Genomic DNA, 15,614 nt, shown 5'->3' with positions numbered 1-15,614 from the left:
TTTTTATATGTGACTAAATTTCGAATCAGTGACCAAAGTCTTGATATAGAATAAGATCTTTATACGTACTGAAAAATATATTTATTGAAGATGAAGCTCATTTTATAATAAGATGTAAAGTAAACCAGGATTTGTTTAAAAATATATAATTAGGTAATGAAACTTTCCCAAGGAGTTGGATGAACAAAAATAAATACATTTATTAAAAATCCTGCTTTTTATAGAGTTATTGGCTTCTGTTTACAAAAGTTATTTGTACTGAGGACAAACGTGCGATCATGACATGTCTTTTTTTCTTTCTTCGTTGTTTTGTTCATAATCGCAGTTCTTGTTTTTGTTGTGCTTGTTATGTCACCATTATTTTTTCACATGTTTAATGACAATTAAGTTATTTGATTTTGATATGCACCTAACAAAATATTTTGATGTGGTCTCTCCGATTTGAAATGATGTCTTCATAAATTGTGACGACTATAAAAGCTATGTAATCCACTATAAGGTTAACCCGAATAATTCAGTCGTTATATTCGCCTCACCATCCATCGCTACATTAACTACTCGTGAGTCGGAGAGAATCGATGACGGTGAGGGCTTGAATTATTCGAGTTATTATAAAATGTGCATTTTAGTTCAACACTCAAGATTTATTTTTGAACATGATATCTTGGGAGATTAAGTATATAGCTGCATCGGTCATTAAATGCATACAAATCAAGGTTTCCCATAACTGTCAATATAAGTACAAAGATAGATAACTCAATTTAAAAAAAAGCATATGGCACAGTCCAAGAGGATTTAAACCCTGTGCACTGGATATTGCTCAAGCATTTTTCGCTGTAAGACCCCATAAACGTGTTTTAGTCTGATTTCTTTACTAGAGTCATGGGTTGCAAAAAAATGTACATGATCTTGTGGTATCTCATTGGATAAGATACGATGGCTGATTCAGAGATTTTCAGAGGAAATTAGAATAGACCTTTTTGTCCTGGGATAGTACATGAGCATGCGTGGAGAATGCTCAATAAACACTTCCACGAGGAAAACTTTTGTTCTACATCGCGGAAGTTTATATTGAGTATGCTCATTAACTTCTAATAAAAGGTCTACTGATTGACAGCATAGCTTCTTGTAAATACTAAATATTGGGTATATATGCCACATCTTGTTAAATATCAACAAGCATGTCCTTGATGTATAGATTTGTAACAAAATTTCTATCCATTTAGACAATTTTGGTCTTTGGATATAAAAATTTGTTAAATTACAGAATTATAATTTGGAATGATGTGCTTTTTTCATGGAAACATTTATACAACTTAAAATTATAATTCTTACAAAAACACTTTATTAAATAAAAGCATAAAAGTCTTTCAAATTACAATTACAATGTATGAATGGTAACAAATGACTCTGTCCATTATCAGGGGCGTAGCTAGGCCTGTTTTATTTGTACGCAAAATTACGGCGAGGGGTCTTTGGGGGGGGGCGTATTTGCGTATAGGCAGCTACGCCCCTGATTATTTATCTTCAATCTATTCATGATATTACATGGTAGGTAGTGTGTATACTTTTTTATCCCTGATGCTATGCTAAAATCTCTTTACATGTCACTGTGTACGTCATATATCGCTACTGTGTATATCGTTTTATATGAATGTCTGTTTGTGCGACATTACATGAGTGAAATATTACCATATTTTAAGGGTACGAGTTCAAAAACAGTTTTATAATATGATTTCGGTACTTTTAACAATAATATTAATGTCTCAATAAATCTTATTTGTTGCCTTGTTTTTCTGAAACTGGAGTTCTTTTTATCTTTGGCCTGGCCTGGAATGGATTTTCTTTAGAAGGGGTGTTGGAGTCATGGTTACAACTGAGAATATTTCCATTTCGCCTGTCATCTTTCTTTTCAGACATTTTGTCTTGTGCAGTGTCCCTCCCGTTGCTTGAATCTGTGTTTGTTACCATAACAACCGGTACCGTCTTGTTCGTTTTTCCGGGAGTTTTACCGGGCATGCCTTTTTCCATAGTAGCACAAATTTCATCTAACGTGAGATCAAGCGACTTTTCGGTTTTGTTTAGTAAGTTTCTAAGTGTGGAAATATCAGAATGTTTAATATCTGGCTTTGTTTTGCAAAGGATGAAAACCATTGCTTGCTGTAAAAAAAAACAGGACCCATTCAATCATAAAGTTTGGATGGTATAAGTAATAAGACTTATTCATCAAAAGAAAAAAAACACAGATATTGTGAAATGTAACAAATGCACCGACGTAACCTAAATACAAAATAGTAAATACTTTCAGATGTCATCAAAAGGTCTTCAACGAGTGTAAACACTACCCAAGAATTTATTGTCTTCAATATTTTCTCTGTCACTGATTTTGTTGTTGTCTTTTTGTTGTCTTCTCTTTCCTTTCATTTTTTTTATTTGACTGATTCTTAGTAAGCTCTGAAAGGCCCCAGCAACTCTTCAAAATCAAACTAAAAGTAAATTAGCGACACAAAGCCACATTTATGACCAATATCCTCTGGCTGTGGATAGGCGCAAAGGCAAACATATTTTGTTAACTAAGAAATATTCGATCAGGTAATAAAACATACAAAGTGGTCTAATATGAACTCATTTGGTTGCCATGACAAATTTTAAGTAGCAGAACAATAGGGGTGATTACGCTTTGTCGGAGAAATCCGTCTCGGTATTGTACACTTGCAAAGCATTGCAGTGGAAAATATTTTTCAAACATTCTATTGAAAAAAAATCTGAACGAATCCAGTGATGCAGATCAAATAGAGGCCTTTTCACATAGAAAAATCATCCTTTAGTGAATTTATACTGTCAGATCAGTGGGGTTTTGACATACATGCTTCTGATTTTCCGAATTTGCCTGATTCTCACATATACATGTACTTACACTAAAATTATACCAAATGGTTCTTATTTCTAATTTCAAGCTAAAAGTACACAACAATTAGATCAATTGTGCTATAATTAGTCTAAGGCTTTTGTAAAGACATGCACCTAAAAGTGATTAAAGTACGTATTCCAGAAATAGATACATATGCATGTATACAGCTATGATGTGAACAACAGAGAACTTTGTAGTAGACACAGTAAGTGTCAGTCCCTGTAAGAATCAGGCAGTAGGTGAAACATGGTAAGAAAAAAAACCATCATTTTGATAATGTAATTTAATGTATTTGCACCATTAGAATCAAGGAAAAAGGACGTGATTTTCCATATCATGCTGCACCTTTGAGTTGCAATTTCTTGAAATGCACTGAAAATGAACATTTCAAGGACAGATAACTCTGTCAAAAACCTCATTTTTCTAAGATTGTATTGAAAAATTTCTGCGCAAAGCCAGTGATGCAGAGATCAAATACTGGTCTTTTCAAATCGAGAAATTATCCTTGAGTGATATTACATTGTCAGATCAGTGGGGTTTTGACATGCATGTTCCAGATTTTTCCCATTTTGCCTGAATCTTACAAATACTTTCACTGATTTTTTTTATTTCTGTTATACTTAATCTATTTTGTTACTCATATGAAACGACTTCCAGATTTGCACTCTAGGTGTGATCTTTTCATTCTCATTTTCTCTTCAATTAAGGAGGTAGACCTAGGGTAAGGGGCATAACTCTTGAAATCAGTGATATGTTTGTATCATATTTAATTTTACCAAAGTTTTTCAAGCTTTCCTCTGAAACAGAATGAAATCAGTCCAAGTTACTTTGATGCTTACATGTGATTGATGTCAAATGGTGAATACAAACGTTCCAATGATTCCTAAGAATTGTATCCCTTACCCTAGGTCCATCTCCTTAAGCATCAAATATCTACATAAATCTTACTTTATATTTTTCAAATCTTTCATTGAATTGTTGTTTAGTGGTGTCTAGTTCACTGTACAGTGATCGAATAGTCTTTTTCTGAACATCACACTGTTGCCACAATAGATTTACTTCATTTTGGTTCACATGAGATTTCTGAAAATACAGAAATACTACCAATAAACATAAAAAGCAAGGTAATTTATGATTTATACAACAAACTTGAATGTAAATGTTTCAAAATGCTTCTTAATGTTTATTTAATAGAATTTCTGTATCTTCTTGGTTTTCTTACAAATAGAATCTTTGCAAATCACACAAAAATTATGCAATTTTCAAAAAGTTTGGTTTATTGACCGTTTACAGTCGAGTGAAACAATGTCAAGACTATGACGTGAAATGTGTACTTGTCGATACAATAGACAAGATTCAGTTATGACTACGTTCGTGCTAAGTCTATGGGCATGCTCAATATACACTTCCGCGAGGTAGGGCTTGAAAAAACAGTGGCGGATCCAGAGTTGGTGCAAGGGGTTGGCATTTTTACAAATGGAAAATTTGACATTTTCATGTGCCAAATTGACAAAAACTTGCGAATAATATCCTAGCAACCCCCCCTTTTCTGAGTAACCTCGACTGGCACCCCTCCACTTCAAATTGTTAGGACTGACTCGCCCCTGGAAAAACAAAAGAATTTTCATGGCGGAAGTGCATTTTGAGCATGCTCCACACATGATCATCGACTATGCTACAGTTAGCACAAAAGGGTCTATTAGGTCTTCAACATGCATAATAAGATTATAAAAGTTCTTCAATTCTTCAAAGCAGAATGAAAAGTGTAAACTTAATCCAGACAAAGTGTACAACAGCGTCGTGTCTACATGTACCTGATGCTCAGGCAAGTAAATTTTGATTCAAGAAAAACGATCGGTATTTGCTCTTTAGTTAATGGAACATTTTCTATCGGTCCCTTAAGCTTTTATTCTGTGTTTTTCCATAGCGGTTATTTTTACAAAGGTAATATAACTTTTTATAAGTAATAATAGTCTATATTAGTTTGCAGAAATTAAGTTTATTAAAAATGTTAGCCATATAAAAATGCATAAAAAAGTTTTTGGTTTAGTCTTGCTATATATTATACCACTGGCGATTTCCTCTGTCTTTCTTCAATATCTCTGATCTGAAATGGTTAACATAGCGTTTATTGTTACGTCTGAATGTTGCCTGCTTGTTTTTATTCGTTTTTTTTTCTAGAATAGTTGATAAACGAATAAAAGAACAAGCAGTCAACCTTCATAAAATGGCAACAACTCCAACATTGATAAACAGATTAGACCGAAAATTTGACAAAAGATAGATCTTACCATGCTGAACACTTTTGCCGAATCAGAATTTGGTTAAACTTAACGGTTTTCGAGAATATGCGAAAAACTACTCTCTGAACCCTGTTCTATTTCCAATTACAGCGGCCGTATTTTTCAACGGATTAAACATCCCTACATCAGTTCTATGCAGAATATCAAAAGAAACATTCAAACAAAATTTGGTTCTGATTAGTCTTGTAATTTCAGAGAAGAGTTTTGAAAAATTGTTCACGGCGATGACGGACGCCAAGAGATGGCAATAGCTCACCTGGCCTATGGCCAGGTGAGCTAAAAAAAAGAATGGTGCCAAACCTTCAAATACAATTTTCAACAATAATGAGGTACATAGAAACAAGAGGAATTAAAAGTACGAGGGATGTATCCAGAATTTTTAAGAAGGGTTACCATACTTAGGTGAAGTCCCCCTTATGCTCGAAAAGTTTAATTATGTAGAAATGCATGACAATCAAGGGGTCCACGATTCGACGGAGCGGTAATCAAAAGAATATATTCCAAGGAAAAAGACTAGTCAGGGAAAATAGACACAAAAAAACAAAGAACATGAAAATAACCAAAATAACGCATATAAAGAAAAAAGTAAATGAGCAACCCAGAATAAAAAGTCAGAAAATGGACCGGATGCACCAGTTGGATGAGTTTCCATCGCTTTTCTAGAAACTTCCGCCGAGTTGTTCATAAATTGAAAGTAAAACCTGGATATTAAAGGATCTTCCCTTTTGGAATTTCTGAATCTAGCTCTGGTTCAAAGAGGTTAAGAATAAAACAGGGGTTCCAGTCTATCGTATGCTCATTTTGCCAAAATTTAATTTGCACAAAATTAACAAGTTTCCGACAAAGGGAAGATTTCCTACCACAATGACCTCCGCCCCCCCCCCCCCCCCCCCCGCGCAAAAAAAAAATCTCTTTTGACCGCCACAATCTTGAGTCACCTAACATAATCATGAATGAATGAATGAATGAATTAAGTTCTACCTATTTCTACCTACATTCGATTTGATACAGGTATGGATGAACTGTGTACTTAGTATTTCATTTCGCGGTTTTCTTTACATGTACCTGGGTCTGTCCTATATTTTTAAGATTGTTAACCTCTTCCCTCAGCTTGGTCGTCTCATTTCGGCTAGACTCTACTTCTACTTGTAGGCCATCATTGGTTGACTAAAACATGAAAAATAAATTATGAACATCTTTTCAGAGTTCGATTTGGCAAAGAACATGACGTTCTTTAAGTTAAAGTCATTTCCACAATTATTGGCCTAAAATTCAACCTCACTAGATATAGTATATGGATATGTTTTAGATAAATACTTGTGGTTCTATTCATTCTTTTGTTATAGAGTACGTGATGAAAGTCCTGTTCAACATTTTGTGGTGAAATTATGTATTATTATATAGATAAAAAATTTAATAATAATTCACTGTGAAATAAATTCGGTAATTTCACTCTCGTGCTTTCTCCCGCCAAAATGTCACAACACGAATATCAATCCGCCGTTCACAAAATTTTAAAATTATGTTGAAAATAGCAACGAATAATGACGGACAAAATCTTAATGGTAAAGAGGATAATCAATTGATTTTCGTGAATAAGCAAAATATGATCAGTCGTGCCAAGAACGCAATAAGATTTAACTCGTACGCGGAACAAGCTCCACGCACTCGTTAAACCTAGGCGTTCGTCGTGATAATATTTTGTTTAATCACTCTTCGCAATTAATTATTCTATTATTTATTGTTCATAAAAGTCATTTATATGCACACCTCATACCCAATTCACTCCCCTCTTTCGAAACCATATATGAAACCTCATTTCATTCAGATGCAAGGAAAAATAAAATGGGAGGTGCAAAACGGCATCCCGAAAGAAGGCGCGAAAGTTTCATCTTGCACTAGTATTCCAGTCCGTGGTTTTGGAAGAGTTGCGGATTAGAAGAGGACCAAAGACAAAGTCCATGTTCCCAATACGTCATTCAGATGGAATAACAAAATAATAGGTGTGCAACGGCATTATGTGATACAGGATGTGAGAAAGTTCATAAAATTCCATTCAGCTGTTTCAGAGAAGTTGCAGATTTAAACTGAGGACGAACGGACGGGCGAACATCATAATCATTGTATACGTGATTACCTCCCAGTTTTCTAGCGGGGGATATAAACCTAAACCTAAACCTTAATGCCTATAGAATGCTCACGTCTTATTTAGTGTTCGAAACCTCATATCTATAAAGAAAAAATGGAAAGACGCTATCAAAAACAAAAGCGAGCTCCTTCAAATAAAGACGAAAATTTGTGATAATAAAAAAAAATATTCAATTTCCTAACATTTTTCAAACAAGTAAGGGTTATAGTACGTAAGAATAAAACCCATTTTATCTTGCTTCAATTGCGAGGCGTATTTTAAATCAATTAAAACGGACGGATGGACGGACACACCGAGTGTCATTGACTCCGCTGTGCTTCAACCGTGAGAGGCTAAAAAAATATTTAAATTTCCCGTCTAAATTTTTAATTTGCATAAGTACCTTTCAAAAATAAATGTTTTGCTCGTTACTCTTATGAAAAAGTAAATATTCTGCAATGAATTTATAAAAAAGGTCTTGAACAGTTTATCATTTGAAACACATACCTTTACGCTTTCCATTTCTGTTTTGAGATCTGTTAGCTGGTCTGTAACCAATTCTAAAATTTCGTACACTTGGGTCATTCTGTCTGCACAGTCGCAGTGACCAGATCTAGGCGTGTTGCTTCTCGATAAGCTTTCTTTTCTTATGCATCCTAGTACCTGAGAAACCCGACTTGCACTAGAAGGCGTTTCTTGCAATCGACTGTCGGTTCCAGGGGTCTGTCGTGTGCTTCCTATTACCTGACTAGATGGGGTTGTCTGTGCTTGATCGACGTTTACGGGCGTTTGCCCTGACTTTTGCACTAATGGACTAGACGTGTCGAATTTACCTGGTGTGCGCCGAGCGTTTTGCACTGGTGCATTAGACGGGGTAGCCTGAGTGTCACCGACATTCTCAGGTCGGCGACCGGTTTCTACTGTTGGGCTGCTAGAGGGGGTAGTCTGCAAGCGACTAATGTTCTCAGGTGCCAAGCGAGAAATTCGTACAACTGGGCTAGACGGCGTATTTGCTTGTTTACCTGGTGTCCGCCGTGAATTTCGTATCAATGGACTGGTCGAAACGTTTTCCTGTGTCCTTCGTGATTTTGTAGAGGAAACTGGAGTTTCTTGATTTTCAGTCTCTAGTGTGTATGTATTATTTGCACGCGATTTTTCTTTTCTTTTGCTTTTGGTTAAGACCACACTTTCCTCCCTGGTGCCGTTGAGTGTACAGTCTAACACAACACTGTCGTTTACGTCGTCGATTCCTGCTTCTTCCTCTGGGACCTCTTTATTACTTTTAATTGGTTCTTTTGGTTTAATTTCATCTTCTTCTAAGCATTTAGTTTTGTATTTCTTTTTCTTATTCTTTGGCTGTTTCTTGTCAGGTTTCTTTTTTGTGGTTGACTGTGTAGGTTGACAATTTAAGTCCATTTCGGGTTCGCCTCCTTTCTTACTTTCTACTTCACTTTCGACCACTTTGTCAATTTTCTTCTCCTTTTTCTTCTTTTCCTCTTTGGCAGATTGTTTACTTCTTTTGTCAGGTTTTTGTGTTCCTTCATCTTGCAAATCTTTCTGTTCGTTCAAGTCAACCGAGTCGGCTGTTTTATTATTCTTATTTCCTTTTAGTTTTCCTCTTGGTTTAACTGTTCCTGAATCTTCGGACTGCTTTTGTGTTTTATTTTTCTTTGAGTTCTGTAAAGCTTGTTTTTCCAACTTTGAAGAGTCTTTGCTCTTCTCACTCGATTTTTTATCAGGAACTGGTGACTCTTCGCAATAATCTATCTTCTTTCTTTCTCTTCCAGTTCGTCTTATTGGCACGTTTTCCTTTTCAACTAACTGTAATTTGAATAAGTACAAATAATAATGATCATATACATGAAATTGGGCCAACTACAGAAAGACATACAATTTAAGAGACAAAATTCAGACAAAGTTATCTTTAATACTAAAGAGCCGGTAAGTCTAAAAGTTTAAAATCTAAAATTTCTTGACTAAAATCACAACCAAGAAGGGCCGGTTAGTCTAAAATCTTTAGACACAACCAAGAAGAAATGTTGCTCATCTTCAGTCTATTGCACATAGCATATATCATACAGTCCCTGTTTTTTTTTGGGGGGGGGATTTTCCTCTGACCCTACAGCGATTCCTCCTCCTTTATATTCAGATTTATGATTAGTTACACGATCGGGGAAAATTAGGACTTTTATAATAATTTATTTGTAGCATTGGCACCCGCTGGCAGAAAATGGGTTCTTAGAACTAAGCAATACCCTTTCTAGCAATTAAAACGAGTACAATTTGATTTTATTTGGAAACATGCGAGTTATTGCTGGTAATATAAGAATGTGAATTGCTGGATACTAATCTCACAGCAGAGAGTGTATAGTGCCGTGGAATTTATTACTTTTGTTGTCGGGGCCTTCCGGACATTTTATATTTGTTTAAGACGGTTTGTGGATCGCTGAAAGTATTTATTATTTTGGATTTTGATTATACGCAGTTGCATGTGTTGCGGTTCTTTTTTCCACTGTAGTATTACATTGTATAAAGTAGCAGACTCGTCTCAGAAGCCTGAATGCTCTAAACAAAAGGGTTCACTAACACAAGGAACTTCTCTCGAAACAGTATAATAGTAAATTCTTGTTTTAGAGCTGTTTACAGCTTTCATTGATAAGACTCCGGGTTCTTGAGGTATCATGCATAATAAAAAAAATAAATATTATAAAAAAACTCACTTTATCGTCAATAATAGCCTTTCCTCTTTTTTTTCCCTTGCTTGCCATGTTTACATTCAAATAATCTACTATCAGTCTGTGAAACTGTTTTTGTTCTGAGTAGTACTCACTATACATGACTCTAGGTCATCTTAAATTGTCCCTACTCCTGGACACATAGACGAGTTATTACAATTACTCATTAAAGTAATTGCCGTTATATCAATTAACAACAATTTACAACAAGTAATCACACTGTATAGTTTTAATTTTTACTGATATCTTTAATTTGTTAGTTTTGGAAAATCTTTAAATTATACACCCGAAGCACAGTTAAACGTATAAACGCCCATTCAATTAGACTGCGTATGAAACAAGAGGCTCCCAGGAGCCTGAATCGCTCTCCTGGTTCATTTTTTTTATTTCAACGAGCTGTCCGACAATTTTGACTCAAAAGAAGATTCAGGTAGGACATACCATAAAGATCATTTCAGCAATTGAAAGTTTCTATCTATCTTTCATAGTTTTCTAGATTTTGGCTAAAAACTGTAAAAAGATCATTTTTTGCCCTTTGAGCCCAATAACTCTAACAAGGAGACGTCAAACATCTTGATCCAATGCACACTTTTGTAAACCTTATTTTGGATTAAGGATCATTTCGGCAATTGAATGAATTTGGCTGAACCCACCGGTTTTAAAGATACAGAATGAAAGCTTCTGCCTAATCCCTATGTTCTATTTTAAGTAAAAGCAGCAGTGTTTTTCAATGGATAAAAAATCAACATGTCAGTTCTATGCAGAATACCCTTAGGAACATATATACCAAGTTTGGTTCTTCTTGGTGCACCAGTATCAGAGGAGAAGAATTTTGAAATAAATAACATTAATAATAGCGAATAAACATTGAAAAAGGGCAGTAACTCCAACATGGCTTAACAGATCAAAACGAAAATTTGACCACAGATAGATCTTATCATGCTGAACACTATTTATAATTTGGCTAAATGTAACGGTTTTCGAGATATATGCGAAAAACTTCTGTCTGACCCCTATGTATTATTTATGTTAACAGCAGCCATGTTTTTCAACAGATAAAAAATTTCAGAAATATTTCTATGCCGAATACATCAAGGAATATTTATACCAAGTTTGGTTCTAATTGTTTCTGTAGTTTCAGAGGAGAAGAGTTTAGAAAAAGTGTAAACAACAACAGCTCACATGGCCTATGGCCTGGTGAGTTAAAAAGGAGTGCCTCTTAAATGGAATATATATGTACTCCTTTAACATATGGAATCAGGATTTCAGGATAGGGGTAAGCAAAATGAATCAAGATTTTTTTGGGGTTTAATCTAATTAATTGTATGGGGAACCAGTACAATTTAAAACAAAGCTCTAAATAAACATAATATGAATACAGATGTCAATTGTGTGTGTGTGTGTGGATTTTCATATGATAATAGAAAATGGCAATCCTTGGTTGACATTTTCCAGTAGAATAAGATCAATTTTATTACACTTATATAGGCTTATCCATAAAAAACAGGTGCAGTCTTCTATTTCATTACTCACATCTACATGTACTAGAATATTATCAAAAATTATGTAAAGCAAAACTAGGGCTAACAATATTTTTACAAACAAAACATTCTATATAACAAAAATAATTTATTGACTGTGATATTTGTCCAATCACAATTATTAACAACTCACAAATATTTGCAGAATGCCTTTGAGCTTACTATCTTAAAAGTGCATGTAAACTTAAGGTAAACATCAAAATTATACATTTACATCAATATGGCAATCAACTATCATTCCTTATTTATTGTATGTTTCAACCATACTTCATCATGATAATCATTATCATTTTTAATCATACTTTCATTCAACTGAGTTGATTCCACTTGACTTCATGATAGACATGATAGACATGATCACTATTGATCACTGTTTTAATCAAATGACTTCCAATTTCACGGAACATCATGATAATCACTAATATACAAAGCACTCTATCAATTTTACTTAATTGACCTGTCATTCCATCCTTGTTCTTGTGGCCAATCAATTTACATGGTGATCACAATCCTAGATAATTGTTTAACCTAAGAAGAGCAACAATCATTACTTATTCTTGTCCAAAATCATTACTTATTCTTGTCCAAGTCCCTTTTAGCTTCATCCTTTAGATTTCCTCTGTTTATCAATACTAAACCAACTAGGATGAGTACTGATCCAAACCACCATCTCAAAGACAAATGTTCACTAAATAATAACAGTCCCACAACTGCCTGTTGAAATAGAGAGGCATTATTATACATTTTATAGATACAGTGAAATCTGTCAGAAAATTTAGCATAATGCAAAGAAAACAACAAAAACACATTATATGAATCCATATAAAACTGATTCCACTTAGAACTATTTATATTTTCTGAAAGTTCACAGGTAGTAGACATTCTGTTTTGGTATAATATTCGTAACACACTAATTTATACTATTGCAGATATTTCATGCAGCTCTAGACAAGAACATTGGACCAATCAAACAGACCCTGCTTTGGACTAGTCCAACATGCTGAAGCACATCTTTTAACATTTGTGCTAGCAGTAGCTCACAGAAGTAACAGCCAACATATAAAAGCATAAAACTCCACTCAAAATATTCTGACTCTGAGTCACCAATCTATCCCCTAAATACTCCATGCTTTGTGAAAAAGCAGTGACTAACAATTTTCAAATATTTGTTGTGATTGGGCCTGGGATCGAACCAAGGACCTCCCACACCCAAGGTTAGCATGCTACCCCAAGACCACTAAGACAGTAATTTGGCTATTAAAATGTCTATTAGTACTTACACTGAAGAGAAAATTGGATGCTGTGTTGGTCACAGTAGCAATAACTGATGATGAACAATACTGTAATGATTTGGTAAAAAATGTCCACATAACTCCATTACACACAAATATCATCAAGAAAAATGCAGATTGTATCAAAATACACACCTGAAAAACAGATTGAATTACATTAGTGTAATGAAAACAATAAATATCAAAACCAATGAAATTTATAAAAAAGAACAATTCTAGGCATTGGAAAATAAATATTAAGAAAATCAGATTAAATCTACTTTTCATTTAAGTAGTGGGAAATCCAAAGGGGGTGTTATATGGATTGAGACTCACTCATCCATTCCCTTTAAAAACTTTGTTAATTTCATTCAAAATGCATGCAAAAATGAGCAAATAATAGCCTCAAACACCCCTTTTTTCTGGAACCCCTCTTTTTAAAATCTCAGGATTCACCCATGTTGAAGTATGTCATGTAAACTTATGTTAAGACGTTCAGATTAAAAAGAAATATTGGTTCCTGATGTATTTATCATATTGAGACTTCCAGCTAATATTTTCAATATTTTTTGCTTTTGCTATGTTTCTTTCATGCTGTTACATGTACATGTATACCTACTTACTTTTACATGTGTCTACTTGAAAAAAACATCTTACCTTCTCACACACTGAATCTCCAAACAAAGGGAGACAATAAGATAAAACAATATCACCACTCATAGCAAGCTTAGCTGATGTTGATCCAAGGGATGCCATTATACCAGCAAAGACTGCTAGTGTCAATCCTTGACTTTGGGCAAATAACTCCATTTCTTAGCAAAGAAAATATAATAACACTTTATACAAATTGATGTTATAAGTAGAAGTCTTCTGAGAATTATACAAACGGAGAAACACTCCCTATAGCTGGCCACACAATGTTGCTAGGTATTATGTGATACCCTTCAAAGAGATAATTGCAGATGCTAACAGGCTTTACAAATCTATAGGGGACTCAGGTGACTGTTATATCAATTCTGATATTTGATAGGGGAGTGTTCCATTGTCAGAGGAAATTCAGACTAGGTAATATGGTGTCTAAATAAAGAGTAAATTTCTATGTATACTAAATACAACACAATGTGACAAGGATCAGATGCCCCATTTTTTAAATATTTCACTTAAAAAGTCCAAGATGGGGTTGTTACATTGTATAGTAAAATGATATTAAATCATTTGTGAAAAAATAAACGGAAGAAAAAAGGAAATCAGCAGATATATGAGATTCTGACAGCAGAGTCAACTCAATACAGCTCCACAGGAAATCAGATAAAAACAAGTGTGGATGAAAAGTAAGAGAAAAACAAAATATAACAATTGGTATTTATATGTAGCATAATTGATGGTGAGTACCGCTCAAGCTCAAGGGCAGAGGCCAATCCTGGGGAATTGTTGAAAGAATGGCCAAAGATCTAGACTGTCAACAATGGAGATCCTTTGTTGCTGCCCTACATGCCAGCAGGCATAACGGGCAGTAAGTAAGTAACAGCTCAACCCTCTGCAAAGCCAAAGACCAAAATTACCTGCCCTTGTTAATGCTACAATGAAGTTAAACACGCAAGAATTATTTCTTAAATACAGCAACAAAATCATGTGAGAATGAGTTGTTTTTTTTTTGTTTTGTTTTTTGTTTTTGACAATAATATTTGGAAAATATATTTTAACTGAGTCTTGGGTCAGTGAAGAAAGCTGATTTCCAAGACTTTAGTATTAAATAAAATCATAAAAATGCTGTCCATTTTGTTTTAATGATACACTCCTTGAGACGTTCACGTTTCCCATTTTAGCGTTCTAAAAAAGTATTCTATCGTGCGTTTAAACGAACGCTAGTATCGTGCGTTTAAATGCACGCTTCTATCATGCGTTTAAACGAACGCAAAACGATGTGTAAACGCACATTAAACAATAACAAAAGCTAAAATGGGAAATGTAAATGTTTCAAGGAGTGTACATGTAACAATGATATAATTATTCTTCATGATTTCATGAGACGAATTGTTATAAGACTTTTAAGTCTGAATCCTGTACTAAATTTGCGCTACACTCGCCTACAGTTCATTTCCTTCTATTATTTTTACTTGATGTTAAAATATGCAAATTACTTAATAAATATGTTTAAACTAAAACGCCCCTACCAAAACCTGAAAGCTTACAGACTACATGTATTTGATTTTTGGTACCAGTATCGTATTGCGGGTGTACGTCAAAACATGGATGCTATAGAAATATAGTGCATTTTCTTTTTGCTTCTCTACAAAGTAATGTTTTGTCAAAAGATATGAACAATGACTTATAAAATAGTGCTAACATCACACTGTAAGATGAAGAACTTTTTAAAAAGAAAATCTAACATAATATCATAAAAATGTTTCACTGAAAAGGTTGGTTTGGTGAGTGCAAAACGAAAGTGAAAGTACGGAAAATGTCTATTTATAGTTCAAGACTACTTTTCTGTCCGATCTTCGTGGACTCACCCTATTTTCTTTGCGGGAAATTATTTTTTCACATGTCCTTAGAAATGCTACATAAGTGAAAGTTTTATTGAATCAATTTACATATTTTTTAAAAAATCCTAAAAATATGCACTTCACTATAGAAATCTATGGGAAAGTGAATACGATACCGAGACCTCTTCATGTTTCACTGAAAGCTGACATGTTGCAGGACCGCAGTAAATCTTTTCGTA

General features: G+C 34.3%; 2 protein-coding genes across 7 annotated transcripts; both read right to left on the bottom strand.

Moving 5' to 3' along the window:
- Nucleotides 1-1,322: 1,322 nt before the first annotated feature.
- On the bottom strand, nucleotides 1,323-10,209 carry LOC148617065 (uncharacterized). Its single transcript, XM_088584353.1, has 6 exons — nucleotides 10,063-10,209; nucleotides 7,850-9,163; nucleotides 6,280-6,381; nucleotides 4,980-5,018; nucleotides 3,860-3,994; nucleotides 1,323-2,160 (listed from the first exon to the last, which is right to left on the bottom strand). Exons 1-6 carry the CDS (start codon nucleotides 10,177-10,179, stop codon nucleotides 1,777-1,779), a joined length of 2,091 nt encoding a protein of 696 aa, XP_088440479.1. The 5' UTR covers nucleotides 10,180-10,209; the 3' UTR covers nucleotides 1,323-1,776.
- A 1,477-nt stretch (nucleotides 10,210-11,686) lies between these two features.
- LOC148617064 (transmembrane protein 42-like) lies at nucleotides 11,687-15,612 on the bottom strand. Of its 6 annotated transcripts, none has more exons than XM_088584356.1 (4): nucleotides 15,558-15,612; nucleotides 13,547-13,701; nucleotides 12,899-13,045; nucleotides 11,687-12,332 (listed from the first exon to the last, which is right to left on the bottom strand). In XM_088584356.1, exons 2-4 carry the CDS (start codon nucleotides 13,697-13,699, stop codon nucleotides 12,189-12,191), a joined length of 444 nt encoding a protein of 147 aa, XP_088440482.1. In that variant the 5' UTR covers nucleotides 13,700-13,701; nucleotides 15,558-15,612; the 3' UTR covers nucleotides 11,687-12,188. The 6 variants fall into 6 exon arrangements, with proteins under 6 accessions (XP_088440482.1, XP_088440485.1, XP_088440486.1 ...); XM_088584359.1 differs by having other exon boundaries at nucleotides 15,552-15,585; XM_088584360.1 differs by lacking the exon at nucleotides 15,558-15,612 and adding an exon at nucleotides 15,403-15,544.
- Between the last annotated feature and the right edge of the window lie 2 nt (nucleotides 15,613-15,614).

This window comes from Perna viridis, chromosome 5 (genome assembly GCF_037379345.1).
Source record: "Perna viridis isolate PV_CMFRI_1.1 ecotype Kerala chromosome 5, ASM3737934v1, whole genome shotgun sequence".
Taxonomy (NCBI): domain Eukaryota; kingdom Metazoa; phylum Mollusca; class Bivalvia; order Mytilida; family Mytilidae; genus Perna; species Perna viridis.
This window is presented reverse-complemented; position numbering and strand designations above follow the sequence as displayed.